The sequence below is a fragment of the Lygodium microphyllum genome, chromosome 1 (genome assembly GCF_053477565.2).
Source record: "Lygodium microphyllum isolate KBCC chromosome 1, Lygodium_microphyllum_v1.1.10, whole genome shotgun sequence".
In the NCBI taxonomy this organism is placed as follows: domain Eukaryota; kingdom Viridiplantae; phylum Streptophyta; class Polypodiopsida; order Schizaeales; family Lygodiaceae; genus Lygodium; species Lygodium microphyllum.
The window spans coordinates 143,286,400-143,305,910 of NC_141135.1; the positions used below are offsets into that span (position 1 = coordinate 143,286,400).

At 42.9% G+C, this 19,511-nt stretch overlaps 1 protein-coding gene across 4 annotated transcripts in view; it reads left to right on the top strand.

The window, feature by feature from the left end:
- The window catches only part of LOC148041763 (uncharacterized), a 342,622-nt gene that overhangs the window by 10,335 nt on the left and 312,776 nt on the right, over positions 1 to 19,511 (top strand). For all 4 annotated transcript variants that reach the window (XM_087682239.1, XM_087682236.1, XM_087682246.1 and 1 more), the window contains exons 3-4: positions 8,573 to 8,681; positions 17,660 to 17,752. In XM_087682239.1, coding sequence (XP_087538365.1) covers positions 8,573 to 8,681; positions 17,660 to 17,752 — 202 coding nt within the window. The remainder of the gene's footprint in view (positions 1 to 8,572; positions 8,682 to 17,659; positions 17,753 to 19,511) is intronic.

The window sequence follows — 19,511 nt, forward strand, 5'->3', positions numbered from 1 at the left end:
TGGGTGATGACAACTCTCTTGATATTGTGGGCATTGGTGATGTTAGGTTGCAGTTTCCCTCTGGCAGCAGTTTTGTTATGCAGGATGTACGTCATGCACCTGCTTTGACACGCAGTCTCATGTCAGCTGGACAGCTTGATGACGCAGGTTATCATGTATCTTTTGGAGACTCTGCATGGAAGATCACTCGTGGCAGACTTGTGATTGCGAGAGGTGCCAAGGCTGGCAGCCTCTATCCCTTGATTGTATCCCCTTCTTCCCTTGATCATGTTTTGTCTGTGGGTTCCATCCCACATGTATCTCTTTGGCATGCCCGTTTGGGCCATGTGTCTTTAAAGGGAATGAAAATGCTTTCTGGTTTGCAGTACTTACCGCCCCTTGATTATGCATGTTTTGATTTATGTGAGCATTGTCTTTATGGCAGGCAGACTAGGTCTACGCATAAGAAGTCTGGTAGGCCACGCATGAGTGAGCCCTTGGCATTGGTACATTCGGATGTTTGTGGGCCCATGCCTTGTCAGTCTATGGGTGGTACAAAGTATTTTGTTACTTTCATAGATGATTTTTCACGGAAAGTTTGGGCTTATCCCATTAAGCTGAAATCCGATGATGTCTTGGCTGTGTTTCAGAGATGGCTTGCATTGGTTGAGAACCAGTCTAGGTATAGGCTAAAATGCCTAAGGACAGATAATGGGGGTGAGTATGTCTTACGTACTTTTGAGCAGTTATGTAATGAGAGGGGTATTAAGCGTCAGTTGACCGCCCCCTACATCCCCCCAGAATGGTTTGGCTGAGCCGATGAATAGAACCATCCAGGGGCGTATATGCAGTATGCTTAGCCATGCAGGCCTACCTTAGAGCTTTTGGGCTGAGGCAGTTAGTACAGCTGTGCATGTTATAAACAGATCACCTTCTAGTGGTTTAAATTTTCAGGTTGCAGAGGAGGTATGGACTGGAAAACCTCCCTCTTATGCGCATCTCCGTGTCTTTGGATGTGAGGCATTTTGCCATGTGCCCAGGGACAAGAGAAGTAAGCTGGATCCTAAGAGTGTCAAATGCATTTTCCTTGGTTATGGGGATGCAGGCGAGATGGGTTACCGTATCTGGGATCCGCAGGCGCGGAAAGTCATTCGCAGTCATGATGTAGTCTTCCATGAAGACAAGATGCATCGATAGCCTGACAGAGTTGTTGAGATCCGCAAGGTCATATTTCAGGAGCAGCCGAGAGCTCCCGCATAGCCAGTTGGACAACCTACAGCTGCAGCAGATGCTCATGGTCAGGATGTTGGATAGGCAGCTGGGCAGGCAGCAGAGCCTGCTGTGAGACGGTCTACTAGAGACAGACGTCCACCTGATAGATTTTAGCCCTCGATGCATTATGTCTTGGTTACAGATGCCGGAGCGTCTTTCACTTATGATGAGGCTATGCGCAGGGATGACAGTCACTCTTAGGAGAGGGCTATGCAGTCTAAGATAGACTCCTTGCATAAGAATGACACTTGGAATTTGGTTTCCTTGCCTATGGGCAAGAAGGCTTTGCCATGCAAGTGGGTGTACAAGCTGAAAAGTAACCCTGGACACCCCAAGCCGGCATACAAGGCTAGACTGGTAGCAAAGGGTTTTAAGCAGGAGCATGGTGTGGACTTTGATGAGGTCTTTTCTCCTGTAGTTAAGATGACCACCCTACGCTTAGTCTTGGCTTTGGTTGCTCAGCTTGACTTGGATTTATACCAGATGGATGTCAAGACGGCTTTCTTACATGGAGACTTGCATGATGAGATTTATATGGAGCAGCCTAAGGGCTTTGCAGAACCTGGCAGGGAGCACCTAGTGTGCAAATTGAAGAAAAGTCTTTATGGCTTGAAATAGGCACCTAGGGAGTGGTATCATAAGTTTGATGCCTTTATGCAGTCATAGAGCTACAGCAGGAGTGCTATGGATCCGTGTCTTTACACGAAGAAAGCCCATGATGGTTTTTTATTGATTTTAGTACTCTATGTGGATGATATGCTGATAGTAGGGAAAGCTCATGATGAGCTAGATGCTCTTAAGGCTCAGCTCAAGAAGAGCTTTGAGATGAAAGATCTGGGCCAGGCCTCTCACATACTTGGTATGCGCATTCGACGCGACAGGCATTAGGGACTCCTCTACTTGTCACAGAGGGAGTACATTCATAAAGTCCTTGAGCGCTTTCACATGCAGGACGTAAAGCCTATTGGCTATCCATTGCCTTCTTATGTGAAGGTATCACAGGCTGATTGTCCGCAGATAGATGAGCAGAGGGCCGAGATGGCCAAGATTCCCTATGCATCCACAATGGGCAGTCTTATGTATGCCATGATAGCCACTCGTTTAGATATTGCCGTTGCAGTTGGTGTTGTGGCACGCTATATGGCTACACCTGGCAAGAAGCATTGGGATGCAGTGAAGGGTATCATGAGGTACCTGAAGGGCACTGCAGATATGTGCATATGCTATAGCAGCCAGGATACATGAGTCGTGGGGTACACTGACTCTGATTATGCAGGACATGCAGATAGTAGGAAGTCCACTTCCGGCTATGTATTCACTTATGCTGGAAGTGCTGTTTCTTGGATGTCCAGGGTGCAGAAATGCACGGCCCTTTCTACTACAGAGGCCGAGTATGTTGCAGCCACTGAGGCTTGCAAGGAGGCCATTTAGTTGGGTCGTTTGGTTGCTGACCTTGGTATTGATGCTACCCCTACACTGCATTCGGATTCTATGAGTGCTATTTAGTTAGCCAAGAATCCGGTCTTCCATGCAAAGACAAAACACATTGAGGTGAGGTATCACTTCATACGTGGGGTTGTTGAGGACAAGTCTGTTGATCTTGTCAAGATCTCGACTGACCAGAATCTTGCAGATATGCTCACAAAAAGCCTCTCTATAGAGCGCTTTGCCTTCCTCAGGAGGTTGATGGGCGTGGGATGAGATGACGTCTTTCCTCATCCTGTGTACATGTGTACATGTTGTACTGTCTTTTTCTTTTTCTTTTTACTCCTCACTAGGACAGATTCGCCTTTAAGTGGGAGGTTGTTGGGGGTAAAGGCGCCTCCGCCTAGCCGCCCGTGTATTACTACACTGACAATCACCACCACTGCACACTGCACGTGGCGGGCGCCCGTCACCGTCACTTTATTCTTTATTCTTTTAGTGACAGTTTGAGTAAAGGAAGGACCAGCCACACATTGTGACTGTTGGAGTTCCCATTTGTTGACTCTCTTTCTTGCTCTTGCTCTCCTACCATAGCTCTTGAGTGCAAGCTTCGATCCTTCTTACCTTTCAGAGGGTCCTTTAGTATATAGAAGCATGAGCTTCTATCCTCTATACAAGACTCGAGCATCAAACTGACTAGAACTGACCCGAGTTAATCTTGCTCTAAGAGTTTCTCAATATGTGTTTGGAGTTTTTGTAGCTCCTTTTTCACATGTGAGGCCTTTGAGGTAGATTTTGTGAGAGTGCACAATGGAAGAAGGAACATGAACACGGAGAGAGAAAGAGGCAATAGAAAGAAGAGAGGAATAAATTTGCATTGATTGAATAATGAATGCTGAATACAAAAAGAGGACTAATCAGTCCTTGTATGCAGCCCATAGGGTCAATGAGGGCACTAGATCAGGCTGATGATGTTGGCAGCACCAAGCACGGAGGAGACTCCAATGTCAGAGTATGCACTTGCAATCGGAGAAGAAGAATGTGTTTGCCAAGTGGGAGGAGTGCCAAATATATAGGCACAAACCATAGAAACCGGCTGATTGGATTCTAGGCCCATCTCATTTGCATCTCCTTAACCAAGAAAGATGCATTTCATGGAATCAGGATCTAGCTTATTGTGCTTGTCCTTGGGAACATGGCAGAATACCTCATAGCCAAAGATGCAAAAATGAGATAGATCATAGTAGTAACTGCCTCAGCCCAAAAGTGCTACGGTAAGCTTGTGTGGCTCTCCTGAATTGTCCTATTCATGCATTCGGCAATACCATTCTGGGGATGGGTGTAAGGGGCAGTCAATTGGCACTTAATACCCGGCTCATTGCAAAACTGCTCAAAATCTTTCGAGATATACTCATGCCCATTATCTAAACTTAGGCATTTTAGTCTATACCCAAACTCAACAAGAGCAAGCCAACGTTGAAAGGTAGATAAGATATCCAATTTCAGCTTAATAGGGTAAGCTTAGACCTTATGTGAGTAATCATCAATGAATGTGACAAAGTACTTTGCACCACCTACTAGTGATTGACAGGGCATTGAACCACATATATCTAAATGAACAAGAGCCAAAGTATCACCCATACACTTCATGCGAAACTTTTTATGTGTACTACGTGTTTGCTTGCCATATAAACAATGATCACAAGACTCAAAACACTTATTAGTCTAGGGGCGGAAGATATTGCAAACTAGTAAGCATCTTCATTCTTTTCAAAGACATGTCCAAGGCGACAATGCCAAAGAGATATATGTGGAACTATATCCATTGCTAAAATATGGTCAGCTGAACGCTGATACAAGCAAGGGATAGAGGATACTAGACTTAGCCTAAAATATGGTTGACCGGCATTTAATACTTGTCTTACTGCAGTAAATGCAAGGAAAAATATTAGATGGGCATAGAAAAATCTTGACAAAAATGGACAATGTCCAGCAAGTAGTGAGAGAATGGAAAATGTAGAAACTGCCCTAGGATTGTACACAGAAACCCGACTACTGAAGGGAATGCACAAATATGCATGCTCAAATAGAGTTGTCTCCTCTGTCAAAACAAGTAACAGACATGTCAGAGCTTCTAAAGTCCTTGTCTGACTCAGACTAAGGCTCACAAGTAGGAGATGACAAGGCATGACAATCATGACTGCTAACACCTCCTCTTAGATCTTGGATGTGGTGCAAGGCCAAAGAAGAAACAGATCCACAATTGTGTCACTGAGATCGTCCGAGATCGTCCCCCTCTAAAAGGGATGGGGGGTAGGAGGGAACCACTAGAGGAGAGGATGAGGAATGGGAAGGTACAAGCAAGAACGGGTTCAACAATAGACAATTACCGTGGAGGACCTTGCATAAGAGAAGGGGAATGGAGCCTGTAAAGCACGCTCTTCCAACATGTCACTAAAAGAGCTCCTATAGAAGAATCCTCAATAAACATGGCTTGCTTGGTGAAGATAACTAGGGTACCAAGTTTTGTCGGGCCATAAATTGAGAGGAGTGGAAGGCCCAAGTCTAGAACATGTAGGAAAGGGAGTACGAAGTATAGTCTGGCAATAACGACAAAGTGCTGCTACCAATAGGCACCGAACAAATGTTACCAACAGTGACTAAATCCTTAGATGGATGGAGATCCTGTAACAAAGCACCTCGTGGAGTCTTATGACTTGAAGCACCACTATCCACCAACCAAGGTTGCTCAGGAGACATGGTAGCCATTGAAGAAGGCTCCTTCTCCAAGGCATGGATATGAAGGAACATGGACTCATGGATAAAAGTGGGTGTAGAGGCAGATGAAGGCTCTGATGTAGATCCACCTGTCACTTTCGGATAAAGGTAAGGGTACTTTCAACATTTTTCCTATGGATATGTCTCCTTCCCATAGTATGGGCATTTAGGCTTCTCTGAGTTGAAATTAGAGCCTAAAGAACTCTTGTATTGTTTAGCCTTTGCCTTCCCTTTCTTCTTCTTCTTCTCCCTTCTCGAACCTGCAACAAAAGCTTTGGTGGAGGTGGATCCATTGGCTACCTCTTTGGCACACTCATCATGCTCCAAACAAGCAGGGAAAGCTTCTCTCATAGAAGCTTCTCATGGGTCCTCAATATAAGAAGGTTGACATAGAGGACCGCAAACTGGGGAGATGGCAGTTGAGTCAAAAGAATCATCCATATCCTTTGAAGAGATCATCTTGGCAGGGATGCAAGCTCATCCCTCATATCCTCCAACCTGTTGATGTGGTCCTTCAATGTGGAAGAGTCATCAATAGCGAGTATTTATAATTTCTTCTCAAGGGTAATCTAGTGGACAAATGTCTTGTCATGGTACAAAGAAGCAAGCTTTGTCCACACCTCCGTTGCTTTTTGCAACCTGCACACATACAGTAGGATAGAATCTTGTAAGCTCATAAAAAGGAAAGATTGAGGTCTAGGGTTGAGTGGATCCCATAGGGCTGCACGATCTATTGATGATCTCACTATGGGATCCTCCATTGGATGGGGAATAGGGTGGGTAACAAACTCCCAAAGATAGAAGTTATCAAGGCTATACTCCCTTACACGACCAAAGCAAATAGTTGGAATTGTCAAGCTGGTCTTTTGTGGGCAAATAAGGGAGTATGGGCACCTGTATAGAGTGTGCTATAGTTGGCAGGATGAGAGCTTTCTTCCTTTGAGTCATCAAAGAACTGGTGATGAGACATCCTTAATAACTTGCAAAAGGACCGGAAAACCTGCGTTTGTAATGGACTGTAGACAGCTCCTCAGGAGGTGAAATTGACTAGAGATTCATAGAGGCAATGATGCACATGGTCTGTTAGGAGGAGAAAACCTGTCGCCAACACAAAAAGTGCCACTTAGACAGCAAAATGCTGATTAGGGACAGTCTATGAGCACATGTATGGATGTGTTTGCAGCAAAATGAAGGCTGATGGCTGTTGCCTAGCTCCAGAGGGGCTGTGTTTCAGAAAAATGGGGCATGGGAAGGCTGCAGCAGCAGCCAGTCTCCTTAATGGGAACCAGCTGTGGGTTCTCTCTTTTGGCTCTGATACCATGTGAGAGTGTGGAAGGAACACAAACATGGAGAGAGAAAGAGACATTAGGAAGAAGAGATGAAGAAATCTGCACTGACTGAATAATGAACGCTGAATACAAAAAGAGGATTGATTAGTCCCTGCACGCAGCCCACAATGCTAGTGAGGGCACTAGATCAGGCTGATGATGATGGCAGTACCAAGCACAGAGGAGACTCGAATGTTGGAGTGTGCACTTGCAATGGAAGACAGAAGAACATGTTTGCGAAGTGGGAGGAGTGGCAAAAATAAAGGCACAAACCATAAAAACTGGCGGACTGCAATTTGGGGCCTAAAATATGGTTGATCAGCATTTAATGCTAGTCCAATTGTAGTAAACACAGGAAAAAATGCCAGATGGGCACAGAAAAATCATGACAAAAGTGGGCAATGTCCAGTACGTGGTGAGAGACTGGAAAATGCAGAAATTGCCCTAGGAATGCACACAGATGCCAGACTACTGAATAGAATGCACAAAAATGCATGCTTAAATAGAGCTGCCTTCTCTATCAAAACAAGTGACAGACATGTCAGAGCTTCTAAAGTCATTGTTTGAGTGAGATTGAGGCTCACAAGGAGGAGATGACAAGGCATGACAATCATGACTGCTAACAGATTTTGCTCTTGGAACTAGCTTGAGTTTGAAATCATCCGTAGTCTAGATGGGGGATACTTTGGAGGCAATTCATCCAAAAAATGAGAGTCAAATTCTTGCAGCAACGCCAACACTAGCTTGTACATATCTCCTGTTTGAGTAGAAGGAGAAGAGTCCTCTGCATGTTGTTGCACGTACCCCATCGTGGTTTGGCAGCCCTTTGGTCTGGAGCAAAGAAATAACCTCCATACATCTAGCTCCAGCCACCAAAGGCGCAGCAGTGCTGTGCAAGGTCCATACCACCCACAAGCTGCACCCTATACGAGCACAAAGTGTGAGTGATGATCCACTAGGCCCATATCATCATAGAGCCAAGGCTGCCACAAGATTATGTCGATAATGAGCAGAGAAGCCAGCACTCCTCAAGTGGTATTCCTCAACTTTGCCCTTTCTCTCAGGTTGACAGGCTTAGCCCACGGGCTGTGCTACATCGGTAAGTATGGTTTGGATATGGCACTTCCCAACAAAACTGTCTTGAATTAAACCCCAGATGGTCTATTTTCCACCAATCAAAGTGCAGGAGAACCTGTTGTGTAGTATAGACTATAGCAAAGGTTTCACTTTGCTCTAAATAATATTGAAGGAAGAAATAGAATCAAACTCTGCATGTTTCCATATGTACGTATGCAAGAAACACTAAGATTCCCTTTAGTACAGTGACACATGTCTTGAGTTGTAATCTTAGTTGTGGATTGTCATATTGTATGTTGGAAGCCGATTTCCCTCAGGCCTAGAAAGACAATGTGAAGCTGGCACCTAGACAAATGAAATTGTGACCTTGTGTTGACAAAAGGAGTATCAGATGTATTATTTGCATATGTATTTGCATGAATGAATGGTTTGTGTGTATGTTTGCCCTGAACATTCATACATTTGGAAATGATTGGCCAATATGATTTAGAGGAGTAGAATGATGTTTTCACATACTGCACATACTTGTCAACATGCATTAGAATGATAAGTTTCTAACCTTTGCCAGCAGGCAGAAAATAGATGGGGACATTGAAAAGTAGAATTTACTTTTGTGAAGAATTGCATGGCTAATGTCAAATACTTGTAGTTAAGTAGATAGACAATGGATATAGACAAATGAAATGCAGACAGCTAATTCCTACTTACAACAGATTTGCACTTGTGCGGGAGTCTTCACTGATATGCATTGGTATCCAGTCATTTCCCCACGCCATCGTGGAGTGTCCAATAAAGAGATGTTTGCTATTGGATTTTCAGATGGTAACTTGCATCATTGAGTTGACATGTCTTTATGGCATTCTGTACATTGCTAGTTCTTTGTGAATGAAAGCCAATAATTAGGATTATCAGTCATGCTCATTGGGAGCTCTAATGTACCTCTGATGTGTTTATCCATAATAAGACCTGCCATGCATCAACTATATTCATAATTGGTCTCATAGTTCACTCTGGCCTTAAAGTGTACTTTGTATTCTCAGCATCATGCACAGCTGAAGAGTACCTCACAGGATTGTTTCTCATCTAGGAGAAGGTAATTGCAGCAGTGTACTACCTGAAAGTGTTGACAGCTGATCACATGCAGCACAGATGAGGTGGGGGACAACTCAGAGATGTAAGTCTGATGTGGGAGGCCTGTGAAACAACAAAACACAGGCTTGGACAGATCGTGGATGAGCTGGATAGGTCACTCTGGCCTTAAAGTGTACTTTGTATTCTCAGCATCATGCACAGCTGAAGAGTACCTCACAGGATTTTATCTTATCTAGGAGAAGGTAATCACAGCAGTGTACTACCTGAAAGTGTTGACAGCTGATCACATGCAGCAGAGATGAGGTAGGGGACAACTCAGAGATGTAAGTCGGATGTGGGAGGCCTGTGAAACAACAAAACACTGGCTTGGACAGATCGTGGATGAGCTGGATGCTGTTGCCAAGTAGTAGGCCTGGGCTGGGTGTTGTCACTACATAATAGGACAGCAAATGCAGCAGCTGGTACACCTCTTATAGATTGGGGGGCAGCTGGAAAGATTGTGCCAGGGGCTGGAAGAAGTGGTAGCAGTTGTGAAGAGCTGGACAACCACTTTGTTACCAAGACTTGATGATTGAAATGAAACAGGATGCCAAGTGATTGAGCACACCATCTATTATAGATGAGGAATCAACCAAACTATGGGTGTTTTCTTATGGGATATAGAATTTCTTTGTAATTAAAATTTTAGTTTTAGGGATATTTAGATGAGTTAAATAAGATTTGATGAGAAATGCTCATTTTTTAGCTTATTACCCCCACTTAAGGCCCAAAACTAGAACCAAAAAGAAACTACAAGTGTAGCTCATCCCATGGGACGGCCCACTGCTACCCGCGGTAAGGCTGTCCACGCCTTACCCCCCGTCCGAGGAGGCGCTGTCTCTCGGTGGGGGGTAAGGCATGGACAGCCTTACCGCGATGTACCCTGAGAGGTCCCACCCGAAAGCAACCAAGGCATCAGTCAATGGGTGCATGTTGGCTGCCCAAGAACTTACCAAGATTGGAGAGGTGATGGCTATCTTCCCTTGGGAGTCCAAAGGGCCACCTGAGAGAGGCCAAGGTATCGGACAAAGGTTGCTCATTGGTTGTGCACTAACTTACCGATACCTAGAAAGGCGATCTAAAATCATAGTGAACTTTTCTTGTCTTTTGTTTCTTATTTTGGTTTTTCTTATGGGATATATCTTTGTCCAAGGGGACGGGGGGTGGGAGTGGGGGTAAAGGTATGACTGGCTCACAAATTTCCAAATGAATAATATGTACTCAAGCCACGTGAAATGGTATTATTGATGAAGGAATAGGATAGAGAGATCTGTACTGCCAGTGGAGCTAACTCATTATTTGATGTGAACAAGGTGCTTAAGGGTACTTTGCACAATGAGATGCATAGATGAATGCTACATGATGAGAATATGTAGCAAGATGCTAGTTGGATAGTTTCCTTCATAGGGGTAATTATTCACTTGCCCTAGCACCCTTTTACAAAGATGATAGCCATTCAATAATTTTCAGAGTTAAACAATCTTGAAAATTATTTTCAGCGCTTTGACCTTATCCAAAATTAAATGTGCCCATCCATAATTAAATTGGGTAGGCTATTTGCAACCTAAGTGGTCCCTACACTTTGTTAACCCTTAGAGCGACATTAATTAATTAATTAATTAATGCTAGTCCTTAGTGTAACACTAATACTTATTGGCCAAACAACTATCCTAGGGTCAAAACTGACACCACTTGAAGCCCAAAGCCTAGTTGGCATGATTATCACAACTTTAACCTTTGACACCCACTATGTCGTCTAGGTCCTTGGCCTATTACCATGAAATAATTGCCTTGCACCACATGCACTTAACAACCTTGCGTATTTCATTAATAACTTAATTAAATGTTATTGACAAGATTAAAGCATCTCAAAATTTCACGTCCTCGTCATCACAGACCTCTCCCTTGAAAACCTCACAATCATCCTCAATTACATTGCATAATCACCTCAAATGGAGCTTTGCTAGTGGAACTATGCATTGTATTCTTGTAAGCAAACTCAACCAATGGCAAATACTACTCCCATTGTATCTTGTGGTTTGAAATATAGCATCTCAAAAGATCTGACATTATGGAATTTGCTTCCTTAGACTGACTATCTTTCTATGGATGGAAGGATGATGAGAATTTCAGTATGGTATCCATATTCTCAAACAACCCATCCCAAAATAAATAGTTCATCTGAGGGTCTCGATTATCTACGATCGACTCTAGCATACTATGATACTTAAAGATATGCTGCAAAAACAAGTGTGCCATATGATTAGCCTTCATTTTCTTCCTCACTGGAATGAAACGGGCGTGTGTGTTAAACTTGCAAATGAGAGTCCGTATCCCATCATTCCTTGTAGGTGTCCTAGGAAGTTCAAAAATAAAGTCCATCGCCATGCTCTGCCAAGGCCTATCAAGTCTCCTCGACACAATTAGTCTAAAGAAGAGATTGCAGCCATTGATGGATGTGGGTGAGCATTGAAATCCTTCCGGTGAAGAAGAGGACAACACCTTGCTTGTGAAAAGCAGAAAAAGAGCAAAGAACCTTCTGAGTATCAATGTGGACATCCAAGAACTTTTCTTCTATGCAAGTAGGAATCGCTCGATGATTGTGTTCAACATACTCCTCTGAGAGTAAATTCACAAACTCAAGCAACTGTTCCCAATTTGGTTCAGGCAAAACTTGTGAATTAGAGGTCACTTAAGCATACAAGCGAAGTGGAGAATCACCCGATCGTTGGGCCCTTGGGGCAGCAGTAGACTCATCATGGAGATGCTTACTGCGCTTGACAGATGACCGAGCATCCGGTAGGAGTGAAACCATCTCATTAGTGCAGGGCACCATATCTTCTTCCACTGCATTGTCTTCCACGTCCATGTCGGTGGCCACGGCTGCATCAGCCTGATCCATATCATCTGAATTTGGCTCCGCCATCAAGACATGGGAGCAGACATCTGCTGCAGATACTGACCTGATGCGGGCGGCGCAGGGCAGTCAGACCTGAGGTCACAACAGGCAGGACGAAACAGGGAAGGCAGGATGTGGCTGTCTAGGGAGGCTGGCTGTTTGAAGGGCAGACTGGTGTCGCCAGGCAGGGGTGGACTGCTGACAGTCTGAGTGGCTCTGCTCCTCTGTCTCTCTCTGCACATCAGTGTAGAACCACAGCAGCAGCGGGACAGCTCTCTCTCTCTCTCTCTCTCTATCTGTGGGGCACTGGAATGCACGACTAGGGGAAGTTGTGCCTATGCAGGTTGTATCTCTGTGGCAGGAGTGCTCTCAAGTCATGTCTCTACAGGCTGTGGCTATGCAAGTTGTGTCTCTGCAGTGATCCTGGCCGTGACAATTAACTATGGGAATGGATGATGCAAACAAATGTAAAACATCAAACCATGGAAAGTGAATATCTGGGAGACGAATCTGATCAAGAACTAACACAACCAGCCATGGAAGCCATGTTCCACACCTCTTCTAAGAACACACGGTACAAGATGTATGGCCGTAGGGTTTGTGGCTGGACCATCTCCCTAGGATTTGATAGACATGTAAAGACCTCACACACCATGAATGATCGGAAGTACAAAGAAATTCATCTTATGATTCATTTTAAACTATAAATTATGAGATAGGAGTTGGAAAAAGAAATATGGAGTGGGTCCAGGTGGAACTAACAGCAAACCAAAAGGTAGAAATGCAAGATACATAGATAAAGATTAATAAAATTGCTGGCACAAATGCTGTCTGAAATGCACATGCTGTAAACTAAAATGCAGAAAGTGGTAGATGCTTTCAAATCTGAGATCTTGGAATTGAGGGAAGAATTGAACACATCTAAGAAAAAAGAAATAAACGTGCAAGAAGAACTACAAAAAGAGAAAGAGGCACTAAAGGCATGTGAAAGGAGGTTCACTCATGGGTCAAAGTAGCAATAACAACACAAAAGCAAATAGAAGAGGCCAACCCACAAATTGGGGTAGTAAAAGAGAATAAAGGAATATCAGTGAACAAGACTAAGATAATGAATGCCACTTCGGAAGAAGAAGCTAGGAGACGAGCTAGGATACATGTACGGGTAGTAGGATGGGAGGAGAAGAGTAGCCCATAGGAAGATGCTAAGATACTTGAGGAGAAAATTGAGGATTTAGACATTGAACTGCTTGTTCATGGTTTTTTTTGTTTTGTAGGAAAAACAAGATCACTATTGAATCCAAATCTATGATATACTAATTTAGCTTGTACCTATAGTGAGTGCTTGGAATGTGGGGAAAGAGGACTCTTAAGTCCAAGGCTTTAATCCTTTGCTTTGGGGGCAGAGAGAAAAAAAAAAGGCCTTTCTCTCTAAGAGGAGAGCCCCCAAAGGTGAGAAGATTTATTTAGATGAGGATCTTACCCTAGCATAGATAGCACATTGTAGAGAACACATGCCCAAAGAATTGGAAGCCCACAAAGAGAGAAAATGGGCTGTTTACAAGGATGGACGGGTCATCATCATAGATAGGACTGCATGATGGTACGAGACCTATGAGGCACTTAGGATGTCAATATGGAATTGCAATGGAGTTGTACGCTTGGATGTTGGTTACTTTGAAGATAGCTTCCAAAATATAGACATAGCCATGTACATAGAAATGCATCAATGTAAAGGTAGCTGACTACTAGACGTGCATTGATACATGTGGGAAAGTGCATTTCATCGAGTAGCTAGGAAACCAGGAAGCACTAGGTGTTTTGGAGATGTAGCTATACTATACTGGAAAGACCTCAAAGGGATGATGTAGGTAATAAAGAGAGATGATGATGCACAGTACTTATGGATTAGGATACATGCAGAAAGACTACATGATATGTTCATTGCAATATGCTGCTTTCCTTCTACAAACTCAATCTATGCCACATGAGATGGATCTCTCTTTGATGTACTCTAGAAGATATTATGAGATATGCTAGCATTGGGGGCAATGCATGCACTAGAGATAGATAGAGTGACTTTTATATGCATGATAATACCATGTTCAAAGAGATAGGCCTATGCAAGAGAGCCCATGATATAGAAGTGAGTACCTATGGGGCACATCTAAGCTTTGGGAAGTGCACATAGACTATCCATATTTAATGGTCTACCACAATGGCCAGGATTTGACACTTTGACATGTTGGAATCACAAAGGAGAGGCAAGTACTGTGGATTACTTGATAGGCTCACCAACAATGATACCAGACATCCAAATTTTTAAGTTATCTAAGAGACCAATTAACATAGGAGTAGATCATACTATTTTGACTTTCATGCTTTCTTGTGGACATATGAAACATGGAACACTGTCTTTCTAAACATCCCAAATACCACTTTGTGGCTGACATCTCACACATCTATAGTGGCTCTCTGCAAAATAGTTTACATACATTTGACTTGAGCAAATTGCTGGATGAATGTACAAGGGACTTAGCAAAATCCATATAGAGATCAGCCATGTATGCATTTCTCCATGCCCTGCCCCGATCTAGACCCATACTCTCTACTGCTCCTCAAAATAGCTGGTATGATGATGAGTGTAGAGCTACTTACACTAGTTTACAAAGAGAAGTGGAGAGATTACATTGCTAGATGCTTGGCTTGACTATGGAAGACAACTGTATAACCTTCTAGGATAGCCATGTATCAACCCCCCACAAACCTGTAGGCCAACATAGTGGTCTTTCTTCACTTGGAAAATTGTTAGGGATGCAATTTATAGATTACAAAATGATGCAATTTATAGATTACAAAATGGGAGGGCACAAGATGAGGATGGGCTAGTGGTAGAACATTTTTCACATGATTGTGATATACTAGCATCCATATTGAGCATTATGATCAATAGAGTAGTATGTGAGGGCTTCCCTACGAGCTAGTCAGATAATACTATAATTCCACTCTTTAAGAGTGATGATCTTTGATCCCTAGCAACTACAGGACTATCATGATTGGCTATACTTTGGCCAAGATATATGGGTCTATACTCGAACATGAACTTGGTGAGTGGGCTAAGATGCAAGGCAAGAGAGCATAGGGACAAGCAAGTTTCAGATGTGGATATACCACACTGGACCATATTCTCGCACTCAGAGCCATTATCGAGGAGGGTCGAACTTGAGACAAGAGGATCTATTGTTTCTTTGTAGATTTCCACACAGCCTTTGATATAGTGCCTCATACATGCATTATGTAGAGATTACAGGATATTGGAGTACTAGAAGGTATACGATGGGATATGTATGGATTATATGAGATAGTGATAGGTCATGCACGGGCACCTGGGGGGTAGAATTGAGAGTACCATAGGAGTGAGACAAGGATGCTCACTTTCACCCACACTATTTGGTTTATTTCTTGATGAAGTGTTTGATTACATTGACTGAGGAGGAAGAGTCGGTGCCAGCCTACTAGTAGGGGTCTTGATACCAATATTATTGTAAGTAGATGAGATTGTTCTTATTTCGGATTCACTAGAGGGATTGTAGCACCACTTGGATGCTTTGCACATCTTTTGTAGAGGCAAAGACCTCACAGTAAACCTTGGGAAGACCAAAACCATGATCTTCAATACTTAAGTGGCATGGGTGATCAGAGATCTGTGTACCAATTCACATTTGGAGGAGACATAGTGGAGCATGTGAGGGAAGATGTTTATCTGGGAGTCACCTTCTTTGACCCATGATTTATGTTGAGAGGGGCATCAGAGGCACGTTTGGCTTGAGGCTATGCAGTGCTTGGGGCACTTGAGAGTCAATGTGCTCACATACAGTTCCAGGAGCCTTGCACCAAACTATGGTTGTTTGACACCCTAGTCACACCTACACAACTATATGGAGTAGAGGTATGGGGCTGTAGCTTGCACCACATGCACCTCAGTCCACTCACTAATCAGACTGGAATAGAGAGAAATTATTATGATGGCTAGGAGGAGGCTGCACCACAATTAGATTAGATCCATTATCATGAGACACCGAAGATTCATTACCATGCATATTGGAGGAGTAGTTAGGGACCGCATCATAGCTGAGATCATGTGTAGACCTTGAGATCAACTACAACCTACAGTCTCCACCACATTTTCCTGTATAAAGTTTTGTCAACTTTAGGTTTTCTTTTCTTTCTACCAATGGGACAACACTAGAGGTGATTCCACTCTAGCATAGTCGCATCGTAAAGTTATTCTTAGCATTGTTTCATAGGCCAATTACTTATTTTAATGTTATGTTCACCTTATTTGATGATATGACATTAGACATGGATGTACTTTTGGATTTTGTTTCATAGGCCACATTGGCCTTATGTAGATGTTAATATATCTTTCTTTCTTTCTTCTAACCTAGTGTAACCAAGCAAAGGCACTTCACAAGCTTTATCAAGAAATCAAAATGGACTCTTCCATATCCACTACCTTGGATTCCACTATAAACTTTGCAAGGGGCCTCCTTTGACAATCCTTATGTCTCCATCCCTCCATTCTCCAGGTAAATAGGTTGAGATCCATGCACCATCTCTTATCATAGTGAGCCTTGACTTTGATCATATGATGAGAAAAGCTTGCAAACTTGTCCTGGTTCAAGTCTTCTCTCAAAAGACTTGAACTAAGACTTCCACTATAAACTTTGCAAGGGGCTTCTTCTGACGAACCTTATGTCTCCCGATCAATCCATCCTGCAGGTAACTGGGTCTGGATCAGTGTGTGATCTCTTATAATAGTGAGCCTTGACTTTGATTGTCTGATGAGAGATACTTGTGAACTTGTCTTAGTCCAATTCTCCTCCATTGTGAAAGTAAAGGCTCTCTCTTTGTTGTTGAAACCACACAAAGTAGGATGCCACCTCTGGGAAAGCGACCAATCCAAGTTTGAGAGGTGGTTTGTATGTGTCTCCCACTCATGTGGCACTCTCTCCATCTTATCTCTATCATAGCTTTGACACAATTGAGGTCCTGAAGGCTCTATCCCTGAGTGTCATTGGGCAGATCCTAGAAAGGAAACCACTCTCCCATTGTAGAAACAACCTGTGTAGAGAATCTCCCCCAAGAAAGATGGGTCCTCTGTCCCAAGGTATGGGTGGACTCTGATCCCAAAAGATCTTGTCATGAATGCCAGTAGAAAGGTGGAATAATTTGAGTCCACTTGTCCAACCTCTTGAGGGACTTGTAGAAAAGAATGCAAAGAGAGAGTAGAAAAGAATAAGAAAGAGGTGGGGAAGAAGACAATCATTGTCTCAAACCTCAAAGGAAAGATTGTGCCAATTACTGGAGGTGCAATGGGGAATGCAGGATTCCAAGTTCTGAAAGGACAGAGGGAGCCTTCTGCAGAGCTGCAAGCAGTAAAGAACAATTTGAACAGACATCTGAGCAGCTTGTTTTTAGGTTGGGCAGTTATAATTGAAGATGGTGGGTAAGGTGCAGGCAGTAAACTGTCTGTCTTTCTAACCAAAGAAAGTGGATAAGTTTTTGCACCACCATTATATAAGGGGTTTTGTTTGAGTTAAAAATGTTTCGATGGCTTCACACACTGAATTTTATATCACTGATTCTGTAGTTTCACACACTGAATTTTATATCACTGATTCTGTAGTTTCACACACTGAATTTTATATCATTGATTCTGTAGTTGTGCATAAAGACAAATCATGGAATGAACACTTGAAAATATGAGCAGGAACCTTTTCTTTCATAAGCAAGGGTGGAAGAGAGGAAAGGAGAATTGAAGCACACAAAGGAGCTATTCTTTCCCTTAAATGGAATTTTGAAGGTATGAATCTTTAGGATATCAATATCTAGGTTGAACATCCTTTAAAAATAAATTAAAGACTCTTTTCTACATTAGAGCATCACGGCTTTCTATTTGGAATGGAACCTATATTAGGTCAGTCACCAATTATCGCTCAGCCAAAGGCTGGAAAAATTATTGCTCAGCCAAAGGCTGGAAAAATTATTGCTCACCAATTATTGCTCAGCCAAAGGCTGGAAAAATTAGCATGAAAGCCCCTTACAGTAAAATTGTGATGAGGTCATTTTGCCAGATCCAAAGGGTTTTTGGAATTTGTACCATGGTCTCATCACTCATGGAAGCTAATGGCTTTGTGTGAGCAAACTTGAATCAACTACTAGGGTTTTAGCTTAATGTGAACCAAGTCACCAATATTGCTAACAACAAATAGGCGACAGAATGCCATAAGCTAGTAGTTTTGATGCCATTCATGCAGCTCACCTTCCAAGCTTGCAAGATACTCTGAGATCTAGTTGAGCTTAATGAAGTGGTCGAGTTTGTAAAAACTGGCATTTGTTTCATTGAGTTGGATGTAAAAACTGTCCTGTTTTTCATCGTGTTGACTGTATATAAAACATTTGTACATGTATAAGATACACTGATATGTTTGATAGACCTACTGCTATAGAGCCAGGTATAATAAAAATTTTAAATAGGTCAGTTAAAGAGGAGATCACATTTTAGTTGTTTTTGTACGGTTCTCTCTAATAAGCTCTTGTTTGTTTTTGGGTTAATATCTAATCTTTAGAAGTGTTTCTTCCATTCAGCTGGGATAAGCTCTTGTTTGTTCTTGGGTTAATTTTAATCTTCACAAGTATCTCTTCCATTCAGCTGGGACAATGTAACTGTAATAAATTTTCTTGGCCTTTAATTAAGCAGAAATGCAAAGGATATTGCACTCCTATAAAGGAGAAGATTTGTGAGGCTCATTACGATTTGCCACTCCATGTAATGCTTAACACATTTGCAACTATTTTGAAGCATTGACTAGAACTATAGTGGGATCTAGGAGAGTGGGTGTGAAGGGATCCATTCCTTGATAGATCATGTGACCTAGCCTTCTTTGGCTACACAACTAGGCTCAGGAGGAGGATAGAGATTAGCAGAATCAAAGCACAGCCGGTAGCCAACCCCCATTGGCACAAAAAGTGGGAATTGTAGATGAGTTCTTATATGACTTGTGGAGGAGGCTACATGACAACTTTAGGCCTAGGAAGATATCTTTGATCCTATGGCTTGAAGCTCATAGGAGCTTAGTAGTGCTTGGCACTTGGCTTGGATATGGCTGGGACCGAGTATGATGCGTGAGATATGGTGAGCTAGATTAGACAGAGATACTACCTGTGGGGCTGCCTTAGAGCCCAAGAGGTATGGAGGAGAGCCCTCAGGATGATATTCCATGGCACAAGAGAGACCATGATGGTGACCTTGGGGACTATATCCTGGGTCACAGACAGAGCCCTAGCATTGGCTATGAGGACGGTCAGGGAAGTTTTTGTTTTCTCATCCTCATCATTGGAAAGGATTTGATAAGGATCCCCACTCCACATTATTCACAAGTGCAGTAGACCCAAGGCCATTGTCACAGATGGGAGTTGATCGCTAGCTTTTGTAGTTTGGAACATCTGGACCATGAGATGCAGCCATGCTATTGACCTTCAAGATGTATCCAGAGTAGAGACCCTATCAGGGATTTGTATAGAGATTATCCACACTCTCTGTGGAACATGGGAGAGAATGC